The sequence below is a fragment of the Sus scrofa genome, chromosome 15, assembly GCF_000003025.6.
Source record: "Sus scrofa isolate TJ Tabasco breed Duroc chromosome 15, Sscrofa11.1, whole genome shotgun sequence".
Taxonomy (NCBI): Eukaryota; Metazoa; Chordata; class Mammalia; order Artiodactyla; family Suidae; genus Sus; species Sus scrofa.
In genome coordinates this window covers 71,765,436-71,788,391 of record NC_010457.5, presented here as the reverse complement: position 1 = coordinate 71,788,391, position 22,956 = coordinate 71,765,436, and the positions used below count along the sequence as shown (strand labels likewise).

The window sequence follows — 22,956 nt, the reverse complement described above, 5'->3', positions numbered from 1 at the left end:
CAGTCAGGTTTGCTAACTGCTATGATGGAAATTCTGCAAGCTCCTCTTTTTAAAGTCATTTCTAGAGATGACTATCTCCATTATGAAGTCTTAGCTTTACTAAAGTTTTTGACTTAACACAGTTTAGTTGGAAAACTTTGCACGGGTTTCCTAATCAATTATCTCTAGTCACTTAAAAGCAAGGCAGCAGAAAAACAAGTAAAATATTAGTGGTTACAGCCAAAGGGGAAAAAAAATGCCAAACAAACAAATAGGAAACTCCCTAAGAACAGAATCCAGTGAAAAGAGAAGTCAGTTCTCACATGAAAATAGAAGTCATTGATAGCAGAAAGTGTTCTTGTACAAAGAAGTGGCATACTCAGAAGGCCAGAGGACCACAATGTATATAGTAAGAGTCCTATTATGTAAGGCAAGTCCCTTCTATAGACATCAAAATTAAAGAGGAAAAAAAAATCCCCTTATAACAGGGACAGAATCAACAATATGGTTAAGAGTCTAGTGCATGCAAAGCCAAGAAATATCAAAGTTCCCTTGATTCTCACTTGCCTATTCAATCTAGTTCAATAGATACGTCTGAACACCTGTTCTGTGTAAAGCTGTCTTGAACCTCTGAGACACTCTTCCTTGAGTAATTATCAACACTCACCATATACTCCAAATATCCCCACAAATTTTCATACTTTTCCAAAACCAGGAATAGGAGTAGGGACTGTCATCTTGTTCCTGGTTTCTGTGTAGATAAGTTAGAATTGCCTAAGCATAGACCATTGGGCACTAACCATTAATATGATAAAACATACATGAAAACTGTCCTTATGGCCTTTTGTAATGCCAGGTATCTTTTCAAACAGAAATGTCATGGTGATTATGTAAAATAGACAAAGATCCAGACTAAAACACAAGTAAAATAAGTGTGGCTTTATAAATTATCTCTTCCTAGTAAAGCCAACTATCTTCTAATAAGTAAAGATAGCCAATTATATTTATTCCTCATGAAATCAATTGAATTGTTTTAAAAAGGAGGATGCATATTCTTAGGAAGATTAGACATGAAGATTTCTGTGTATGGTATTAGATGTAACTAATCTAGCTTTTACATGTAATTTTCCAGCTTTCCCAGCACCATATATTGAAGAGACTATCTTTCTTCCACTGTATGTTATTGCCTCCATTGTCACAGATTAGTTGACCACAGGTCTTGGGTTTATTTCTGGGTTTCCTATCCTGTTCCATCGATCTATATTTCTGTTTTTGTGCCAGTACCGTATTGTTTTGATGGCTGTAGCTTTGTAATATTGTCTAAATTCAGGGAGCTTGATTCCTCCATTTTCTTTTTCTTTCTTTTTTTTTTTTTCAATATTGCTTTTTTTTTCAGAGTCTCTTGTGTTTCCACACAAATTTTAAAATAATTCTGTTCTAGTTTTGTCATGAATGTCCTTGGTAATTTGATAGGAATTGCACTGAATCTATAGATTGCCTTGGGTAGTACATTTTGACAATATTGATTCTTCCAATCCAAGAGCATGGCATATATTTCCATCTGTTTGTATCATCTTTGATTTCTTTCAACATCTTATAGTTTTCATAGTATAGGTCTTTTGTCTCTTTAGGTAGGTTTATTCCTAGGTATTTTATTCTTTTTGATGTTATTGTAAATGGGGTGGTTTCTCTGATTTTTCTTTCTGATCTTTCATTATTAGTATATAGAAATGCAATTGATTTGTGTATTAATTTTGTAGCCTGCAACTTTGCCAAATTCGTTGATGAGCTCTAACAGTTTTCTGGTAACATCTTAAAGGTTTTCTGTGTATAGTATCATGTCATCTGCAAATGGCGATAGTTTTACTTATTCCTTTCCAATTTGGAATCTTTTTCTTTCTTTTTCTTCAATTGCTATGGCTAGGACTTCCAAAACTATGTTGAATAATAGTGGTGAAAGTGGACACCCTTGTCTTGTTCCTATCTTAGTGGAAATGTTTTCAATTTTTCACCATTGAGAATGACCTTAGCTGTGGGTTTTTCTTATATGGTTTTTTAATAAAATGTAGGTGAGGTAGGCTCCCTCTATGCCCACTCTCTGGAGAGTTTTTATCAGAAACAGGTATTTAATTTTGTCAAAAGCCTTTTATGCATCTATTGAGATGATCATATGATTTTTATTCATCAGTTCATTGAAGTAGTGTATCACATTGATAGATTTGTAGATATTAAAGAATCTTTGCATCCCTGGGATAAATCCTACTTGAAGATGGTGTATGATCCTTTTAATATATATTTGGACTTGGATTGCTACTATTTTGTTGAGGATTTTTGCATCTATTTCATCAGTGACATTGTCTGTAAATTTCTTTTTTTTGTGGTAAACTTGTCTGGTTTTGGTATCAGGGTGATGATGGCCTCATAGAATGAGCTTGGGAGTGTTCCTTCCTCTGCTATTTTTTGAAAGAGTTTCAGAAGAATAGGTGTTAACTCTTCTCTGAATGTTTGATAGAATTTACTTGTGAAGCCATCATGTCTTGGAGTTTTGTTTTATGGCGGGTTTTTAATCCTTTTCAATTTTGGTACTTGTGATTGGTCTGTTCATATTTTTAGTTTCTTCCTGGTTCAGTCTTGGTAGGTTGTGCCTTTTGTAAGAATCTGTCCATTTCTTCTAGGTTGTCCATTTTATTGGCATATAGTTGCTTATAGTAGTCTCTTATGATCCTTTGTATTTCTGTGGAGTCAGTTGTAATTTCTCTTTTTTTATTTCTAATTTTATTGATTAGAGTCCTCTCCCTTTTTTTCTTGATTAATCTGACTCAAGGTTTATCAATTTTGTTGATCTTTTCAAAGACCAAATTTTGATTTCATTGATCTTTGCCATTGTTTTCTTTTTCTCTATTTTATTTATTTCTGCTCTGACCTTTTTGACTTCTTTCCTTCTGCTAATTTTGGCCTTTGTCTGTCCTTCCATATCTAATTGTTTTAAGTGTAAGTTTAGGCTGTTTATTTGAGCTTTTTCTTCTTCCTTGAGGTAAGATGTTATTGCTATAAATGTTCTTCTCAGAACTGCTTTGTTGTGTTCTATAGGTTTTGAGTTGTTTTTTAAAGACCTAAATATAAGGACACATACTATAAAACTCCTAGAGGAAAACACAGGCAGAATGCTCTTTGACATAAATCACAGCAACATCTCGTTTGATATACACCTCTTAGAACAGTGATGATAAAGACATAAATAAACCAATGGGACTTAGTTAAACTCAAAAGCTTTTGCACATCAAAGGAAACCATTTAAAAAAATGAAAAAACAACCCAGAAAATGGGAGAAAATCTTTGCAAACAATGCAACAGATAAGGGCTTAATCTCCAAAATATGCAAACAACTCATGCAACTCAACAACAACAACAACAAACAACCCAATTGAAAAATAGGTGGGACCTAAATAGACATTTCTACAAAGAAGACATATGGATGGCCAACAGGCATATGAAAAAATGCTCAACATCACTAATTATTAGAGAAATGAAAATCAAAACTGCAATGAGGTACCACCTCACCCCTGTCAGAATGGCCATCATTAACAAGTCAACAAATAACAAATGCTGGAGAGGGTGGAGCGAAAAAGGTACCCTCCTTCACTGCTGGTGGGACTGTAAATTAGTACAATCACTATGGAAAATGGTATGGAGGTACCTCAGAAAACTAACTATAGAACAATCATATGACCCAGCAATCCCATTCTTATGATGATCCATCAATACTACTCCTGGACCTAATCCAGACAAAACTCTCATTGAAAAAGATACATGAACCCCTATGTTCATCACAGTGCTATTTACAAGAGTCAAGACCTGGAAACAACCTAAATGCCTATAGACAGATGAATGGATTAAGAAGATGTGGTACCTATACACAATGGACTATTACTCAGCCTTAAAAAAAGAAAAAATGCCATTTGCAGCAACGTGGATGGGACTAGATTCTCATACTAAGTAAGCCAGAAAGAAAAAGACAAATACCATATGATATCATTTATTTGTGGAACCTAAAATGTGGAGCAGATGATCCTATCTAAAAAAAACATAAACAAACCATGGCCAAGAAGAGTAGACTTGAGGCTCCCAGGGTGGCTAGTTGGGAAGGGAGGGATTGGGATGGACAGGCATTTGGGGGTTTTTTGGATGCAAACTGTTATATTTGGAATGGATGGGCACTGGGGCCCTACTGTACAGCACAGGGAAATGTGTGCGATTGGGTCACTTTGCTGTACAACAGAACATGAAGAAACACTGTACATCAACTATACTTTAATTAAAAAAAATTCTTCATACATTTTCCTCTGATTTGTTACCTCATAAGAGAGAAATTTCTACAGAAAAAAATAGAAAAATAACTCATTTTTCACATATAAAATACTAGTAGACTGGAAAATATAATTAGTTTTAATGAAAGTAAATTAAATCTTTGTGGCTTGAGTGAAGAACTGATGAAGAACAAACTTAGATTTTACTTTTATAAAGAATCCAATGTTGAAAAACAAGTACTCTCTCCCACCTATTTTTGGAAGAAACAAAAATAACTTATATTGTCGACACTGAAAGGAGAGAGAGCTATAAATGCACTACTAAAGAGCAAATGGAAAAGTCTTTCACCATTTTGGAGGCTGAAATTTGAATCTGAGCATGTTTAAATGATTTGGCCCAATTGCATAGAGATAGTTTATGGATGCAAGTTTAAAGTCAGGAATTTTGTTACCCCTGAATTTTGGTAATTTTGATGATTGTGTTAAAATACACATATACTCTAATGAATTGAAAGTTTTTTTGGTGGAGATACACACACACACACACACACACACACACACACACACACACACACAGCCACATGTAGCTACTGAAACTTGAAATTTGGCTAGTCTTAATTGTTGAAATGATAATATTTTAATATATTTAAATAAAATGCAATATGGTAATTGTTTTCTCATTCCTTCCTACTTTTTTACTTGGTTCAAGCAATTTCAAAACTACGTATGTTGTTTGTATTATATTTCAATCAGACAGTGTTGCTCTAGAGTATCAAGCTTGATGATTATCTATAAAACACAAGTAACTATTACTCTAAAACCTAAATATCTAAACAAGATCAGATTCTTTGTGGAAGATATTATTTCTTCAGTTTAACCATACTTAAGCTCATAAGATTAAACTACTAGAATTTTTGTAAGTGGAAATAGGAACAAGATCTTAGAACTGAAAAACCACAAAATGATAGAATCTGCTATGTTTGGAAATATATATTTTAACAGTTCAAACAAGATTATTAATTTTTGTTTGGATGATTTTCCTAGGTACACATTCACTGGAATCTATACCTTTGAGTCACTTATAAAAATCTTGGCAAGAGGGTTTTGCTTAGATGATTTTACATTCCTTCGTGATCCATGGAACTGGCTGGATTTCAGTGTCATTGTGATGGCGTGAGTATTTTTGAAAACATGTTAAGCTCAAAGGAATGAAAACAGTTGCAGTATAAACCAGGTAGCTGTGACATATTTTAAATGTATAGTTGTTTGTTAGTCAAATTAACCATATGCTTCATACAGTTTTAGGCTACATATTAGAATACATATTGCGAGGTAAATATATGTTGTAAATAAGCAATAAATTGAATTACTTTCGTGTCATATAGTCTTCCACCTCATCAAAATAAAGTTATTCATTGACTACAATTTAATACCAGCTGTACTTTGTATGCTTTTGCAAACAAACTTGTTGTATTAGTGATAACTCCACTGAAATAAGCAACAAAATTTTATTCCTTAAAGGCAGCATTTAGCATATGGCACCTTAAAATCTATAGCAATTCCATAAAACCCAAGGGGCTCTGTGTGCCAAACCAACCCACCTTTCATTCTTTATTTAGTATAAACTTTGCCAAAACTATCAGTAACTCTGATTTAATTCTACAGGTATGTAACAGAATTTGTAAGCCTAGGCAATGTTTCAGCCCTTCGAACTTTCAGAGTCTTGAGAGCTCTTAAAACTATTTCTGTAATTCCAGGTAAGAAGAAACTGGAGTAAGATGGTAGGCCCCTTACATATCCAACTTTCCTTTTGTGTTATTGTGTTTGTGTGTGAACTCCCTATTACAGATATGTGACAGAATTTGTGGACCTGGGCAATGTTTCAGCATTGAGAACATTCAGAGTTCTCCGAGCATTGAAAACAATTTCAGTCATTCCAGGTGAGAGCTAGGTTAAACACGGAGGCTGATTTTCAATACATTTTAATAATACTGAGGTTGAACCTATACTTAAAACATTAGCCTTGTTGCTAATTATTTTTGTTTGTCATCTTCAAGAATGCCAAATGAAATTACATGCTTATTTAAAAAGTCAGCCTTTGAGTTTAACAGAGAATTGCATGAGGTGTTTATCAAAAATACTAGTTTTGCTCTTTCTCACCCACTTTTTTTTGCATTTATGATATAATGTTTTCCCTTTTACATTCTAAAAAAAGCTTTGCAACCACAGCTTTACTAACTGATTTATATTTTACCATTTACTGCAGCTCTATTTTGAAAATGGATCTCTTCTTATAAAGGAGAAAAGATTATTATTGAACAGCATGTACATGGCATGGAATTTTTTATTATTTTAAAATTCTTTTCTCCTCTAAATCATTGCTGCTTGGAGGCTAGTATCTAAAAATGGTTGGAAAGAAACAGCCTCATGAAACACAAAATCTGAAGTGAAAAATAATTGCAAGTTTATCTTTACATGTTTGTCTCAGCATATTAAACCACACATAAAAATACTTCCTGCCTAGATATTTACACTTTTACTTCAAACCTCCAGAAAGCACACTGTTCATAAATAAAATCTGCTTTTCATCCATTTCCCAAACCATCTGGCTGTCCATAAAGCTTTGGTGTCTAAACAGCCAAGCAGTTTTGTGAGGAAAAAGAATGTGTGTGACTGTTAAGAAGACATCGCGGCTTGTGTCACTCTTCATCAGCTGACTTATCCTTCTCTCTCTTTCCTCAGGTTTAAAGACCATTGTGGGGGCCCTGATCCAGTCTGTGAAGAAGCTCTCTGATGTCATGATCTTGACTGTATTCTGCCTGAGTGTGTTTGCTCTAATTGGTCTGCAGCTGTTCATGGGCAACCTGCGGAATAAATGCTTGCAATGGCCCCCAAGCGATTCTGCTTTTGAAACCAACACCACCTCCTTTTTTAATGGCACAATGAATTCAAACGGGACATTTGTTAATGTAACAATGAGCACATTTAACTGGAAGGACTACATTGAAGATGACAGTAAGAAATATTGCTCCATCATTAATCTTCATGTTGCTGAATGAGTTTTCAGCCATAAATACTTGAGGCTGTGGGCTTGAAGCCATATTTGTAAATTACTTTATTGGTATCCATTTTGGAAATAACTGAGATAGAAAAATTCTCATTTGTTCCTAATATCAATAGGATTGATACGAAATAGTTTATTCTTTATATTAACAGGTCACTTTTATGTTTTGGATGGACAAAAAGACCCTTTACTCTGTGGAAATGGCTCAGATGCAGGGTAAGGAACACCTTTTTTTTAAGATGTAGAACATTTTGAGAAAAAAAGTAAATAGGAAAAAATAAACACAGGTAGCTTTACATGTGTATAACAGAGTTCTGTTACCTACCTAGGAAGTACCTTCTGTGTCTTCTTGGATTGGTATAGATTCTAAACTCACAGCCATTAAAATCATCCCTTTGGGTGAAGACCTTTTCACTAGAATTCCACAATTAAGATGTGCTTAAATTACTGCTTCAAGTGTGAAGGCCCATGGTCTATCGGCCCAGAGCCTGTCTTGTGTGTAAACTCATCAGAGTTATTTAAGAATTATAGGGAAGGAAGAATAAGATGGGTACATTTTGATTAGTGTGAGGATGTGCTGATGGGATGAATTCTGCTGTGGCTGGAAAAAAATCCAGACTGTAACATGGTCTTTAGGGTGCAAACCCAGTTGGGAAACTGCTTTGAGTGATTAAGGTATTCTTGAAATAGCATGAAACTCTGTGTGCAAGGGAGCCGTGTGGTAGGTGTATGGTAAAGGCATGTTTTGAGTCTGAGTCTGCATATTTTACAGTTCTTTTTTGTCACATTCTACAATAGGAGATGTTGTAATATCTTAGACATCTTGATAGTCTCTCATACTTAACATATTTTTCCAAGAGTATCATAAATAAATTTTAAGTCAGGGTAAAGAGGTGATTTTTTTTAGAAGCCAAAGGATATCAACAGTAAGTGACTCTTAGACCCCAGAACTTAGAACATATTTTGAGTCATCCCAGAAAGTGGGAAAGTGGTGTGGTCATTAAGATATAAGAGAGTTACTGAAACCATACACAAGTCACAGAGATGGACTCTGGGGTAATGTTTTTCCTGACAGTTTTCCCAAACTTTGTTAGGAGAGTATAGTGAATAAGAGGACAGGTTCTACAGTTCATATATTGTGGGATCAAATCCTAACTCCACCATTTACAACCTCTTTGACCTTGAAAGTGTGTCCAAAGCACTCTGCATTTGAGTTTACTTATTTCTAAAATTAAGAAAGCAATGTCTCTCCCTTGGGGTTATTATGGTGATTAATTACTTAATATATATAAAGCACCTGGTCCATCATAAATATTTACTGCATGTTAGCTATTGTTTTTATTATGATGGTTAATGTAAAAGCCTATACAAATTTTTGAATTAGGCTGGTTAATGCATGCTTTACTTTAGCCCTATCAAACCATAATAATCACCTCCTTTTATTGAGTACCTATTATGGGTACATGGCATACCTATCAGATGACTAAAATAAAATTAAAAAAAACTAAGAATACCAATCTCTATTAAAGATGAAGAACAAGAGGAATTTTCGTTAATTGATAGCTGGAATGCAAAATAGTACAGCAAATATAACTCGGCAGTTTCTTGATAAAATAAACACAGTCTTACCATACAATTCAGCAACTGCCCTACTAGATATTTAGCCAATTAATCTGAAAATATATATCCACACAAAAACTTCATGCAAATATTTATTTATAGCAGCTGTATTCATAATGACAATAAACTGGAAGCAATCAAGATGTCCTTCAAGAGGTGACTAGATAGGAGTTCCTGTTGTGGCTCAGTGGTTAACAAACCCGACTAGCATCCATGAGGACATGGGCAATCCCTGGCCTTACTGAGTGGGTTAAGGATCCTGCATTGCCATGAACAGTGGTGTAGGTCACAGATGCAGCTCAGATCTCGAGTTGCTGTGACTGTGGTGTAGACCGGCAGCTATAGCTCCCATTCAATCCCTAGCCTGGGAACCTCCATATGCCATGGGTGCAGTGCTAAAAAGACATAATAGACAAAAAAAAAAAAAGAGGTGAATAGATAAACAAATTGTTATATACTCATACAATGAAATATTACATAATAATAAAAATAATAATAAAAATATTACATAATAATAAAAACAATGAAATATTACATAATAATAAAAATAATGAGCTATCAAACCATTAAAACATTGATGAATCTTAGATTCACATTAATTAGTGAAAAAAAAAGCCAATCTGAAAAAGCTACATTCTGTATAATTTCAATTACATGACATTCTGAAAAAGATAAACAACAAATATGATAGAAAGATCAGTGTTTTCCAGGGGTTCATAGGGCTTGGCTGGATGATTCACAGGGTTTTTTTTTTTTTTTTTTTCTTAAGGGTGGAGAAATTACTCTGTATGACTCTGAAATGGTTAGACATTAAGCATTGGTCAAATTCACAGAACTTTACAGCACAAAGACTGAACAGTATATGCAAAAAAAATTTTAAACATGTGTGAGGTTAGAGGATCCCAGGTTGAAATACAGACTGGGACAAAGATTTATAAATATATCTGAAATGTATAAAATAACCTCACTGAAGGTGGGGAATAGGTGTTAATCTAAGTAACTTCAGAAATGAGTGGAGCCCATAAGACTAAAAGCAAAAGGAACTGTACTCCATTTGATAAAGTTGTTTACTAGGACGATATGAATTAACAATCCTGAAACAATTATGCATGTATACTGGTACTGAACAATTAAGTATACACATAGCAAATGACAGAAGCCACATTTCTCACTTTTAGAGTGAGGAGCTACAGATAAGCAAAAGGAGGAGTCTGGAATGATCCTGTAGTAATTAAATAAAGTTGGAGAAATGAAGATGACCTCATGTTTAGCTTAATCTAGGTGGCTACATATAGAAATATATATGTGGTATTAGAAACCAGGATCTAGGTTCTGTGTTTATTGCCAAGGCAGTATAATTGCTTCTAGACCTTCAGCTGAGAGAGTGAGGAGATATATGTGTATACACAAACATATCACACATTTTTCTTTTTTTTTTTTTTTTTGGCTTTTGGCTTTTGTCTTTTTAGGGCTGCACCTGCGGTATATGGAGGGTCCCAGGCTACGGGTCTAATAGGAGCTACAGCTGCCAGCTTACACCACAGCTCCGGGCATTGCCAGATCCTTAACCCACTGAGTGAGGCCAGGGATCGAACCTGCAACCTCATGATTCCTAGTCAGATTCGTTTCTGTTGCACCACAGCGGGAACTCCACATTTTTCTTGATTTCTAATACCACTCTTCAATAAAAGAGCAAAGGCTCCTTGGAGAAATGGCTGATTCTAGGACTGTGGCAGGAAATATAAAAGATGAGCCTGGGAGTTCCCACTGTGGTTCAGTGGGTTCAGAATCAAACCAATATCCATGAAGATATGGGTTCGATCCCTGACCTTGCTCAGTGGATTAAGGATCCAGCATTGCTGCAAGCTATGGCATAGCCTGCTGGTGTGGTTCCGATCTGGCATTGTTGTGGCTGTGGCATAGACTGGCAGCTGTAGCACCAATTTGACCCCTAGCCCAGGAACTTCCATATGCCACACTTGCAGCCATAAAAAAAAAAAAAAAAAAGATGAGCCTGGAGCATCTTGTAGTGCCAGAATGTAAGACAGAGATACAGGAGTCAACTGAAAAAGCTCCCAATGGCCAAAACTGGAACAATTTAAGCAAAAAAAAAAAAAAAAAAAAAAAAAAAAAAAAAAATCACAGTAATTATATTTATAACCTATAAATATAATTGTATTATAATTCAAAGTATAAAATGAATATCCATGAGTATGCACTCATATAAATAACTGATTGAATAAATATATAAATAAACGAGAGAAAACAGATAAATCTCACACAGAAGAGTTCCAAATAACTTATGTACATACTGTATCCTTAAGAAGACAGATCATATTCCAAGCTCCTTATGTGTAGGTTGCACATAGTGACTTTATTTCAAAAAATGCAGCATGGAAAAAAGAAGGAATAAGAGTAAATTTAGATTGGAGAAAACTGACAAACCCTATCTCAAGTCAGATGATGAAAATTAGCATCAACAATGCTACGTTATATTGAGAGCACATACCCTTGATATGATGTTAGGATAATAATACTTTATGTCTGTGGTCTTCCTCCCCCAAATCCATAACCTAAGTATCTAATCATGAGAAAAACATCAGATATATCCCAAACGAAGGACATTCTTCAAAAACCTGACCAGTACTCCTCAAAAGTGTCAAGATAGTTAAAAACAAGGAAGTCCGATAACTGTCACAGCCAAGAGGAACCTAAAGAGACACAATGACTAAATATAATGTGGTGTCTTGGATGGGCTCTTAGAACATAAAAAGATATTCGGGGAAAACTGAGGAAATATGAATAAACTATGGACTTTGGTTAATAATAACTTATCAATATTGATTGAAATGTACCGTACCAACTTAAGATGTTAATAATATGGGAAACTGCACAAGAGATATATGGAAAGTCTTTGTACTCCCTTTGCAATTGCTCTGCAAATCTAAAATTGTTCTAAAATGTAAGTTTATTTTAGAAAATTTTACAGAAGTGACTTACAAAGTAACTCAAGTGGTTCCCTACCCTTTGGCTGTTTTCTGGTTTTTCATTTTTAATCACTGATTCTTGCTACTTTGAAACAAGAGATATATTGACAGTGTCAGAGGTGTGTGGTTGCTGCCATTCTGCCATTCTAAATGTCTATAAACTTTGCATCTAAGTTTTCTATTGACTCTCCTAATAAATTTCATCTGATAACAATTTCACTATGAGCAATCACCTGAAGTATTCTGGAAAAGAAGGCAAGAAAATTCATCACAGAGAGCAATCTGGGTTTTGACAATGTCTATATATCAACATGGGTTGAAACAGATATAATTGTTATGCTGACTCCAGCTCTATTTCTCTCTTGCAGCCAGTGTCCGGAAGGATACATCTGTGTGAAGGCTGGTCGAAATCCTAACTATGGCTACACAAGCTTTGACACTTTTAGCTGGGCTTTCTTGTCTCTATTTCGACTCATGACTCAAGACTACTGGGAAAACCTTTATCAGCTGGTATGTGTCTTAGTTCCTTTTCGCTGCTATAATAAAATGTCACAAACTAGGTAGCTTCTAAATAACAGAAATGTACTGCTCATGTTTTTGGAGGCTGGGGAGCCCAAGATCAAGACACCAGCATACTGCATTCTGACAAGAGCCCTCTTCTTGTTTCATAAGCTTACACCTTCTTGCTGTGTCATCACCAGGAGGAAGAGCTTAGGGATCTCTCTGAAGGCTCTTTTTATTAGGCACTAATCCCATTCATGAGGGCTCTACTCTCATGACCTAAGCAACTTCCAGAGGCTAGACCTTCAAATACCTTCACATTGGGCATTAGATTTTGGGAGGACACAATCATTTAGAGCACATGAGCAAGGTTCAAATTAATATGGGGAATTAAAATTTATGAACATACATGAAATGACAAATATAATACTCTAGAATAATATAATACTCTAGAATATAGAGAAGGGCCCAGAATAAAGCAGTTGTGCCTGGGAACCCAGTTGTTCATTCAGTCAGTACAAGCATACTGAGATACTTCAATGAAAAGCATTCAGCTATGGACTATGGAGGATGCAAAGAATGTTTATAACTTTGAATTTATAATGTAGTTGTGGATCTAACAAGACCATGTTAAAAGATTTTAAAACTCAATTATATAAAAATTTCAAATTCAACATAAGGTTAGTTGGAGCTAGAAAAGGAAGGAAGAAAGGTGTTATCTCTAGAGTATGTGGAGAGATGTATGGAGAATAGGAACTCCATTGAAAGGAATTAAAGACAGTGCTCTCTCTTGTGATATTGCCCTGCATTACAGACTCTAAGAAAAGCATTTTAGTAGTGCTCAAATATATATCTAATATATACTAATTTGAAATGTGTATGCTTACATCAAACGACACAACAATCGAGCCTCAAATAATTTAATTATTTGTGTGTATGTCTGTGTGTGTTTGTGCACACACACATGTGCATTTTAACACCAAAAAAAAATATTGTGGTCTAAATACACTGAGTCCTAAAAAGCATTTGCCTTCTATCTAATGATAGTAGTCAAATCTTTACTTGGGAATGTTTTATAAAATACTATTGAAATTATCCTTTTTTTTCCCCCAGACATTACGTGCTGCTGGAAAAACATACATGATATTTTTTGTCCTGGTGATTTTCTTGGGTTCTTTTTATTTGGTGAATTTGATCTTGGCTGTGGTGGCCATGGCCTATGAGGAACAGAATCAGGCCACCTTAGAAGAGGCAGAACAGAAAGAAGCTGAATTTCAGCAAATGCTTGAACAGATTAAAAAGCAACAGGAAGAAGCTCAGGTACTAAGTGATAATAAGCAAAACTGCTTTGTTATTATTGCTATTGTTGCTGTTACTATTATTTTTAAGTAGGAATACTGTTGTACTTGTCAGATTTGTATCCGCTGAGCCATGACAGGATCTCCAGATTCCAAATTTAAATTCTCATTAATACTAAAGGATGTTTGGGCTAGGGGCATAGTAAATGGGGCATTCATGTCTTGAAGAGAGAAAACAGTATTTGACTAAAAGGAAAAAAAAAAAAAAAACATGAATCGAAAGGTGAAAGTCATGGGAAGACAAAAGCAAAATCCAGTTCATGTCAGTGAGAATCATAGTTCCTCTACATCTTCACCAACACTTGCTATGGTCTGTCTTTTTCTTTTAGTAAAAAAATAATATATTTACTTTGCTGGACACTTGGAAAAACTATCATAGTGCAAAACAAAACAAAACAAAACAAAACTTAATCTTCATCCTACCCCCAAAGGATTTTTGACAAATGCATTTGATAAACATATTTATAGTCTTTTTCTACATGTGATTATCTTTTTAAGTAAGAAGAAAATAGCTTTGAACTCTAGCTACCACTTTGAAGCTTTGGTGACCCAGTATTATTATAAAATAATACATCAAGACCATTTTCCTCATATCTATATGGTTAATCATTAACCATGTGATCTTGGGTAAACCAATCCAGCAATTCCATTTTCTTTACTCAAAAATTGGCACACTAATACTTAGCTCATTGCACTGCTGTAAGGCAGTAGTTAGTAAACTTTGCAGCACATTAAAATTGCCTGGTGAGTTTTTTAATACCCCAAACTGCAGAATGTCTAGGGATGAGAGCTAGGCATTGAGAATCTTTTAATTTTTTTAAATTTGTTTTATTTTTAAAATTAAAGTACAGTTGATTTACAGTGTTGTGTCAATTTTTGCTATACAGCATAGTGACTGAGTCACATACATAGGGGTGTGTGTGCGCGCGCGCATGTGTGTGTATACACACATTCTTTTTCTCATACTATCTTCCATCATGTTCTATCTTAAGGAATTATATATAGTTCCCTGTGCTGTACAGTAGGACTTCATTGCTTATGGTATGGTCAGTCTTATTAGCCATACTACATTGCTGTCTTCTTTGCATTTTCTTAATGATTAATGAAGATAAGCATCCTCTCATGTTATTTTCCATCTATATGGATTCTCTTAAGTCAGATGTTCAAATATTTTGCCGATTTTTTTTAGCTAGATTGTTTTCTTATTATGATGTTTTCAATAGTTTTATATATAAAGGAAATAAGTCCTTTAGTCCTTCATGAAACATATGCTTTGCAAATATTTTCTCCTGGTCTGTAACTTGTCTTTTCATTCTCCTAACTGTATCTTTTAAGGTAAAAATTTTTAATTTTGATTAAGTACAGCATAGCAAGCTTTTATTGTCTGTTTGATCATGCTTTTGATGTTGCATCTAAGAAATTTTTGCCAAATCAACATCACAAGTATTTTCTCCTAATTTTTCTTCTGGAAGTTTTAGAGTTTTATGCTTTATATTTAGGTCAATGACCCATTTTAAGTTAATTTTTGTGTAAGTGGTGTGATTTATGTTAAGACTTTTTTCACATAAGGATATCTGATTATTCCAACACTATTTGTTGAACAAAAATTTTTTTCTCCACTAAATAGCCTTTGAACCTTTGTTAAAAATCAGTTGTCCATATGTTAGTGAGTCTATTTCTGGATTCTATTCTGTTCAATTGATTTTGTTTCCCTTTACACAAATACCATACTCTCTTAGTTACTACAGCTGCTTAATAAGTCTTGAAATCAGAGAGTGGTAGCTCTCCAACTGTTTTTCTTTTTCAAGGCTGTTTTGACTATTACATATATATTATATATTATATTATATATATGTATTACATATATATATTACATAATATATAATATATATTACATATGTATTACATAATACATAATATATATTACATATGTATTACATAATATATAATATATATATATTACATATATATTACATGTATATATAGCTTAATATGAGTTTTAGAATCAGCTTGTCAACTTTTGTTTGGATAGTTTCCATTGCTATGTCTTCAAGTTTATCATTTTTTTTTGCAACAACATCTAATCTGCCATTAATCCCACTAGGTGTATTTTTCATCTCATACATTATAGCTTTCATCTCTAAAAGCTTGATCTCTTTTATGCCTCCCACATAACTAACATTTTGAACTTACACAATACAGTTATAATAACTGTGTAAAGTCCCAAAATCCTTGTCTGCTAATTCTAACATCTGTGTCAGATATTGGTCAATTTTAATAATTTTTCCTCATTATTGGTCATATATTCCTGACTTTTTTTTTTTTTTTGCATTTCTGACATTTTTCTATTAAATTCCAGACACTTGTAACTTTACCTTTCAGAGTGCTGGATATTTTTGCATTCCTGTAAAAATTCTTGATCCTATTTTGGAAACATAGTTACATTACTTACAGTTTGATCCTTTTCCATCTTCAAACCTTTGAAGATTTGTTAGGTAGAACTAGAGCAGCATTCTGTCTAAGGCTAATTATTCCATACTACTAAGTAAAGATCCTTCTGAAAACTCGACCCCAACGCCCCGTTCATGCAGTGTCTTCAAAACCACTTTTACATGTATAGAGTCTGTTTTACTGATTGCTTTAGGAGGAAAGCAAATCTGATCTGTTATTATATCTTAACCGGAAGCAAAAGCCCAAATAACTTTTGTGCACAGTGATTTTTTTTCAAATGGATGTTTTCAAATATTTGAAGTAATGTTTCAATGACAGTATATCCTTACAATCTGTAGGTTGAAAATTTAAGTTTTTAATAATTCTGAGTTACTTTAAAGATATAGCATTAAGTCTTTTTATTGAGACTTTTTTTGTTCTTTTTTTTTTTTTTTTTTTTTTGGTGACTCATATTTGTCAATGAATTGCTTAACTAGTTACCCAGCCCAACCACATACTTAATATTTGCTCATCCTGCTGGGTCTGCTATTTACATCTTACCACTGGATACAGAGCAGTATCATGGTTATAGCTTATTGATTTTATAAGAAAAGCTATAAACAAATTTGGTGATACTTGAAAATCTTATAAAATACACCTCATGCCTGCCAGAAATTTCTACTACATTTCAAGTATTTAAGAGTTTATTCAAGATTACTACAAATAAAGCACATTTTAAGATAATGAAATAAGATAGCTATTTACATAGAAAAGGATCTCTTCATTTCAAAGCTTAAAATAAATGTTATAGGAAACATATATACACACACATACATATATACAGATAGATTGTACACAGTTGCAGTTTAAAGCACTAGATTATCCTATCATCATTTATAAAAACAAAGTAATGCACTTGAAAATACTAAGCAGACAACACAATACAGGAGTAATAATGTATTCTTAAATCTACTTTAGGGTAAAATATGGCCTCAGTTAAAAGAGTATAATCTTAAATTCAGCAGAAGTGCACTATGTCTAACAGAAGTTTAAAGAACCTAATTATATCTTAATTAGGTCAGCTAAAAAAATGTCAGTGCTTTTCACTTAAAACTCAGTTGTTGGATTTCTGTGATCAAATCATGATTGACTCAACTTTAGCTTCACACATATGAAAATTTAAATAGATTCAGGGTGACTTATCCCACTGTGTTTTCATATTGACTGAGATGGTACAGTACTAAGTTAATTTTACTTCCTTATTGACAAGGAGGTTAACAGCGGCCATTATATAGCCAATGCTGAAGGACAGGAAGGAATTGGAGGCAGAGAGGGAAGGGACTACCACTCAAGAGATCACTAGTGCTTCAGTGTAATGTGAGTCTTGCTCAAACCACCTGTGACTCTTCAAAAGCTACTATCTAACTAATGACTTCATGAAGTCTTCCATATTTCCATTTTTATTTAATATTTCTTGAGGCACCTCCTGGTGCTAGTCACTGATTAGACATGAAGAAAAATGTCATATTCAGTTCAGTGGACTCAAAAACCAAGTACAACTTTAAAAGACAAAGAAAGAAAACCCAACAAAAAATAAACGCTTGTCCAATTATCATCAAAATTGTTTGACATTTAATTATGATCTTTAAATGTCTAGTAGTGACCAGCACAGCATATTCTATAGCAGTGTATATTGGTCTCATAGGAAAAACTTAAGATTTGGGACAAAATTAGAAACAGTGGCTTTTAAAAAGATCCAATATAATTAGGGGTAGAATTGTAATAAGTATAGTTAATGTCTTTTAGTTTTAAAATGGGATTCTAAAACTGGAATTTATGTTTACTATGAAGTCTAATCACATGTAGTCATGTGGTTTTATTTTTTTAAGGATACACAAATACAGTAAGTTATAGAACCTATTTTGAAGCACACAGAAATGTTAAAAGAAAAAGTTATTCTCTGTGGAAATACTAGGCACATATTTGTTATTTTTTACAAGAGGAATTCAGCAATCCCATTGTGAAAGTAACTCTATTAGTCTAAGTAAACAGGCACTGGCCATGTCACAAAGCTGGGTATAAACAGGTACACAGACATGGGAGGTGACAGGAAACATCTGCCTTTGAGGGAACTGGCAAATCACTGGAAGTGGAACAAGTGACAGATTTAAGTTGACGAGTGACACAGAAAATGTGTTGTGTCGGGAGGTTACAGTTATTGCCTTACAAATCTGTTTTGGTTTTGAGTTATTTGAATTGTTACCCAGAAAAGGTAGGGAAATCATGTCTTATGCAAAACAAATTCCGGAAGTGATTTAAATGAACATGAGTTTCAGAATTATGGCAAGGGAACATTACCACCACTTCCACTTCCTTTGTTCGTAATCACAAACAAGTCAATAAATATTAGCATTGTGTACAGTGTGTTTCTACCTATACAAAGTGGAAAGATGAATTAAGGATTTATTTGGATAAACAGGACTAAATATACATTCATTCTCTCATGGAGTGCTGTATATTATGTATCTCCTATGTATCAAGCACTAGGCAACTATATTTAATTTGCTACAGATTAGTACTTCATTTGTCCACTTTATACAGTTATATTATTAAAGTTACTTAATATTTATAAAGAGCCCTTACTATTTCTCATCTTTCATTATTGATGATATTAAAAATGACTGACAATCAAGAATTCAAAAAAATCTGGATATCTGATTATTGCAATTCAATAAGTATCTAAATTATAAATTAATGTTTTATTTAAATGTTAGGCATTGTCTTATATTGTCTTAAATCTAGGTTTCCATAATGAATATAGTATTCAATATAAACAAATATCTGTTACATTTTATATGCTGTTTAGCCCAACGCATATATTTAGTACTATACGCGGTACTATATTTCCAGGGTCATGTCAATCCCAGAGAATTTGCATCACAGCACCTTTAGTTTGAAACCTTTTTAAAAGTTTTTAGTTGAGGTAAGATTTAGAAGCAGAAGCTACATAGGAGGGTTTGCTTCTCTTCAAGGAGGAAACATAAATCACTGAATGTTGTCAAATTAACTTATTAAATATGAGTTTTATCTTCTTTCCTAAAATGTTTCATTATACAGACCATTCTGACACATAGTTTTTAAATGAGATCTTGAAAAGTCAAGCCTAAGTATATCCTTGTTCTTCCCCTACTCTCATCCCAATGTCTAAGACAACTGACAGAATAGTGCATTTTTTTTACCTTTCTTTATTAAACATTTACTGTGCCTTTTTTTGGGTAAATGTTGGGTGATATACTAGCAATGTGCTCACAGACACACATGCACACACACATACAAATGGCAAAATTCCTATCTTGCTTAGAGTCTAGTGGAGAAGATAAAACAAAATGGTAGCTAAATTAGAGTTGTTTGTAATTAATAATAACGTACGTAAAGAGTTGAACCAATATCCTCACAATGTAATCATTACCACTCCCATGATTATGTTTCTAAATGGAATATACTTAATGAGAATTCAGCTTTGAGTTTCATATCCTCCTTAGTAATGATTGGGTCACTTCTAGTCTAAAAATAGGATTCATATAAATAAAATACAAAACATTTGGCATGCCATGTCTTACTTCAGAGCTGCTGTGTTTCTTTAGAAGATACAGAAATTCAAAATGCTTAAGTATACTTAGGGCTGAAATATGGAAAGAAAATATTTGAAGAAGTACTTATAATCCCTTCAATGACTATTTCAAGTACTTATTGACTGATATGTTAATCATTTATTATTTATAACAATAAATAATAAATATTTATATTTTTAAAATTAAAGTGCTATGCAATAAATTAATCATGCTAATCCCTGGGATTAATATGACCCCAGGAATGGGGACTATAGAACTGAATGTGATTCAAATGAAGGAAGAGGATAAACTAGACAATACATTCCCACTACTTCCATCCAGAGATAAAAGAACAGAACTTTGTATGTTTTGAGTTCACAGGAAAAGAAAAAGTCTTTTGTCCTAGATTTAGAAGGAAAAAATACCACTTAGTTGTTCACTATCATAAGTGGGAGGAAAAAAGTTATGGATGAAACTGTAATAGTAATCAGACCAGCAACCACCGCTAAAAGAACATTTGTTTTTATAAAGTGTAGAAAATATTTTTAAGACAGAAGTTGTTCCCTGAAATGAAGCTAATCTCAACAATTTTTTATAAAACTCTTTAGAAGATTTAGCAAACCAGACTTTTCTAGTCTTAATGCTCAAGTTAACACATTGCTTTATGCTATTTAAAATTGTGTCATTTATTAAGTAAACCCTCTTGTAGTAAAACACAGTGAATGAAATTAGCAGAAGACATATTTTTCACTATGGTTGATAGTCTTAAATGGCAACATTTCTGTCATAATTAATTGTTTTCAAAGTTGTATGTTTTAAATAGTGCCTGGTTTTGTTTAAACAGGCAGTTGCAGCAGCATCAGCTGCTTCAAGAGATTTCAGTGGAATAGGTGGGTTGGGAGAACTCCTGGAAAGTTCTTCAGAAGCATCAAAATTAAGCTCCAAAAGTGCTAAAGAATGGAGGAACCGAAGAAAGAAAAGAAGGCAGAGGGAACATCTTGAAGGAAACAACAGAGAGGGAAACAGGTTTCCCAAGTCTGAATCTGAGGACAGTGTCAAAAGAAGAAGCTTCCTTTTCTCCATGGATGGAAACCGACTGACTAGTGACAAGAAATTCTACTCGCCTCATCAGGTAGGGTTTTCTAAGGGCCCCAGTGTGTTTTGTCATTGCTGTATTTTGGTATATTTTTGTAATATCTGATTTAAGCGAGGGACAAGGAACTGACATTTAAATGATCATTTAAATTTATATAATAAATTATCATTAAAAGAGACATTAAATCATTAACATTAATTTAAGGTAATTAGCTTTTTAAATATTGCACTATTTTGAGAATATGTTTTTTCTTAACCTGCTTTTCTTGAAGGTGGAGGGAGACAGTTTTGTAATTTCTTGTTTACCTCTTCCATTTTGAGACCTCAAATGGGCCCACCTTCTTTGTATACGGGTTTCTGCCTTATTATCTGAGGTTGTCATTACAAGCTATGTATGAATTTTGAAAAGAAATGTCTCTGAATTTTGCTTTTAACTTCTGATATGAAAACTGTACTGTCATGAGCTTCCATTATGCTGATATGGTATCATGACATATTAGAATGAAATTATGACCAAAATGCTCCTGAAAAGAACTAGATTAAAGACAGTCTATTTTTGCTCTGATTTAATGCCAAGCTCCCAGTTCTTCAGCATACTTTCAGGTCAAAGAGGAGAAATAATTTCAACTCTTGTAAGTTTTACCAGTTGTATAATGAATAGTAAACAGTTATGAAACCTGTGATAACTACAGTTATAGCTTTGACCCACATTTGGTTTCATTAGAATTGCATGTGTCATGAATTATTAACTCCATAATTGTAATAATCTGGGGCAGAATTATGACCTTAATGAAATACTTTGAGGGACATGGTATATAATTAAGTTAAAGCAAAAAAAATAAAAAAATAAAAAAAAACCTGTACACCATCCAAGGGGTATGATGTTCTTCTTATCAAGAACAAACATTTTTGAAAAAAATGGAGTGATAAGCACAAAATTCAATATGGTGTTTAGCTCTTGGTTGAAAGAAAAAGGCATATGCTAGGAGTTCCCGTCGTGGCGCAGTGGTTAACGAATCCGACTAGGAACCATGAGGTTGCGGGTTCGGTCCCTGCCCTTGCTCCGTGGGTTAATGATCCGGTGTTGCCGCCAGCCGCGAGCCGCGGTGCGGTGTAGGTTGCAGACGCGGATCGGATCCCGCTGTGCCTCTGGCGTAGGCAGGTGGCTACAGCTCCGATTATACCCCCAGCGGAGCTCCGATTATACCCCCAGCCTGGGAATCTCCATATGCCGTGGGAGCGGCCCAAGAAATAGCAAAAAAAAAGGCATATGCTAGTTACCAATGGGTGTTTATTTTATAATTTATATTGGATATGTAAATAAGAATGTTAAAGAAATAAACTCTAAGTGACTTACAACTTGAATTCTCATTTTATGACAAAATGGATACACACACAAATTTATAAGATAAAAACCATTTTCGTATAGATAATGCCAGTATCAAGAGATCCAACTATTATTTGCATAGTACAATTATAAAATATGATGTTAAATGAGTATAATGCATTTGGGATTAACTTGAAGTTTAATAGGGCAACTTAGTTTCTCAGACTAGATTTTTGGGCTTAAATTTCACTTAATATTTTAGCATTATTAAGACTATTAACAGAGTCATTAGAATTAGGAATATTTGACACTATATCATAATGATTGACATCACAAAAGCTTATGTTCATATCTCAACTCCAAATTAATTCTGTGCCCTGTTCAAGCCACTTGTACTTTGTAAAATTTCTGTAAAATGGAGTAATGGTGTCTCCCTTAAGGAGTTGTGGGCTCTTAAAGAGTTCTAATATTAAGCAATATATAGAAAACCTATGTGACAAATAATACAGCTCTTATTAAGTAAAAATGAGTGACTGAAGGAAACTAAAAACTTTTGAGTGGTTTCAGTTATTACAAATGTATATATGCATAGTAGTAATAATTACATGAACATACTTAGATGTTTTTGAAAAAAGTACTATTTCCATCATTGTTTCATCATAATGCTCAAATAAAAG

The 22,956-nt window shown here is 33.7% G+C and overlaps 1 protein-coding gene across 14 annotated transcripts in view; it reads left to right on the top strand.

Annotated features, from left to right (window-relative positions):
• The window catches only part of SCN3A (sodium voltage-gated channel alpha subunit 3), a 106,861-nt gene that overhangs the window by 35,799 nt on the left and 48,106 nt on the right, over positions 1–22,956 (top strand). For 8 of the 14 annotated variants that reach the window (XM_021074930.1, XM_021074936.1, XM_021074933.1 and 5 more), the window contains 7 exons: positions 5,331–5,459; positions 6,135–6,226; positions 7,029–7,301; positions 7,503–7,566; positions 12,326–12,467; positions 13,572–13,778; positions 20,702–20,989. In XM_021074930.1, coding sequence (XP_020930589.1) covers positions 5,331–5,459; positions 6,135–6,226; positions 7,029–7,301; positions 7,503–7,566; positions 12,326–12,467; positions 13,572–13,778; positions 20,702–20,989 — 1,195 coding nt within the window. Of the gene's footprint in view, positions 1–5,330; positions 5,460–5,951; positions 6,044–6,134; positions 6,227–7,028; positions 7,302–7,502; positions 7,567–12,325; positions 12,468–13,571; positions 13,779–20,701; positions 20,990–22,956 lie in introns of all 14 variants that reach the window. The other 6 variants (XM_021074935.1, XM_021074939.1, XM_021074934.1 and 3 more) reach the window with 1 other exon arrangement.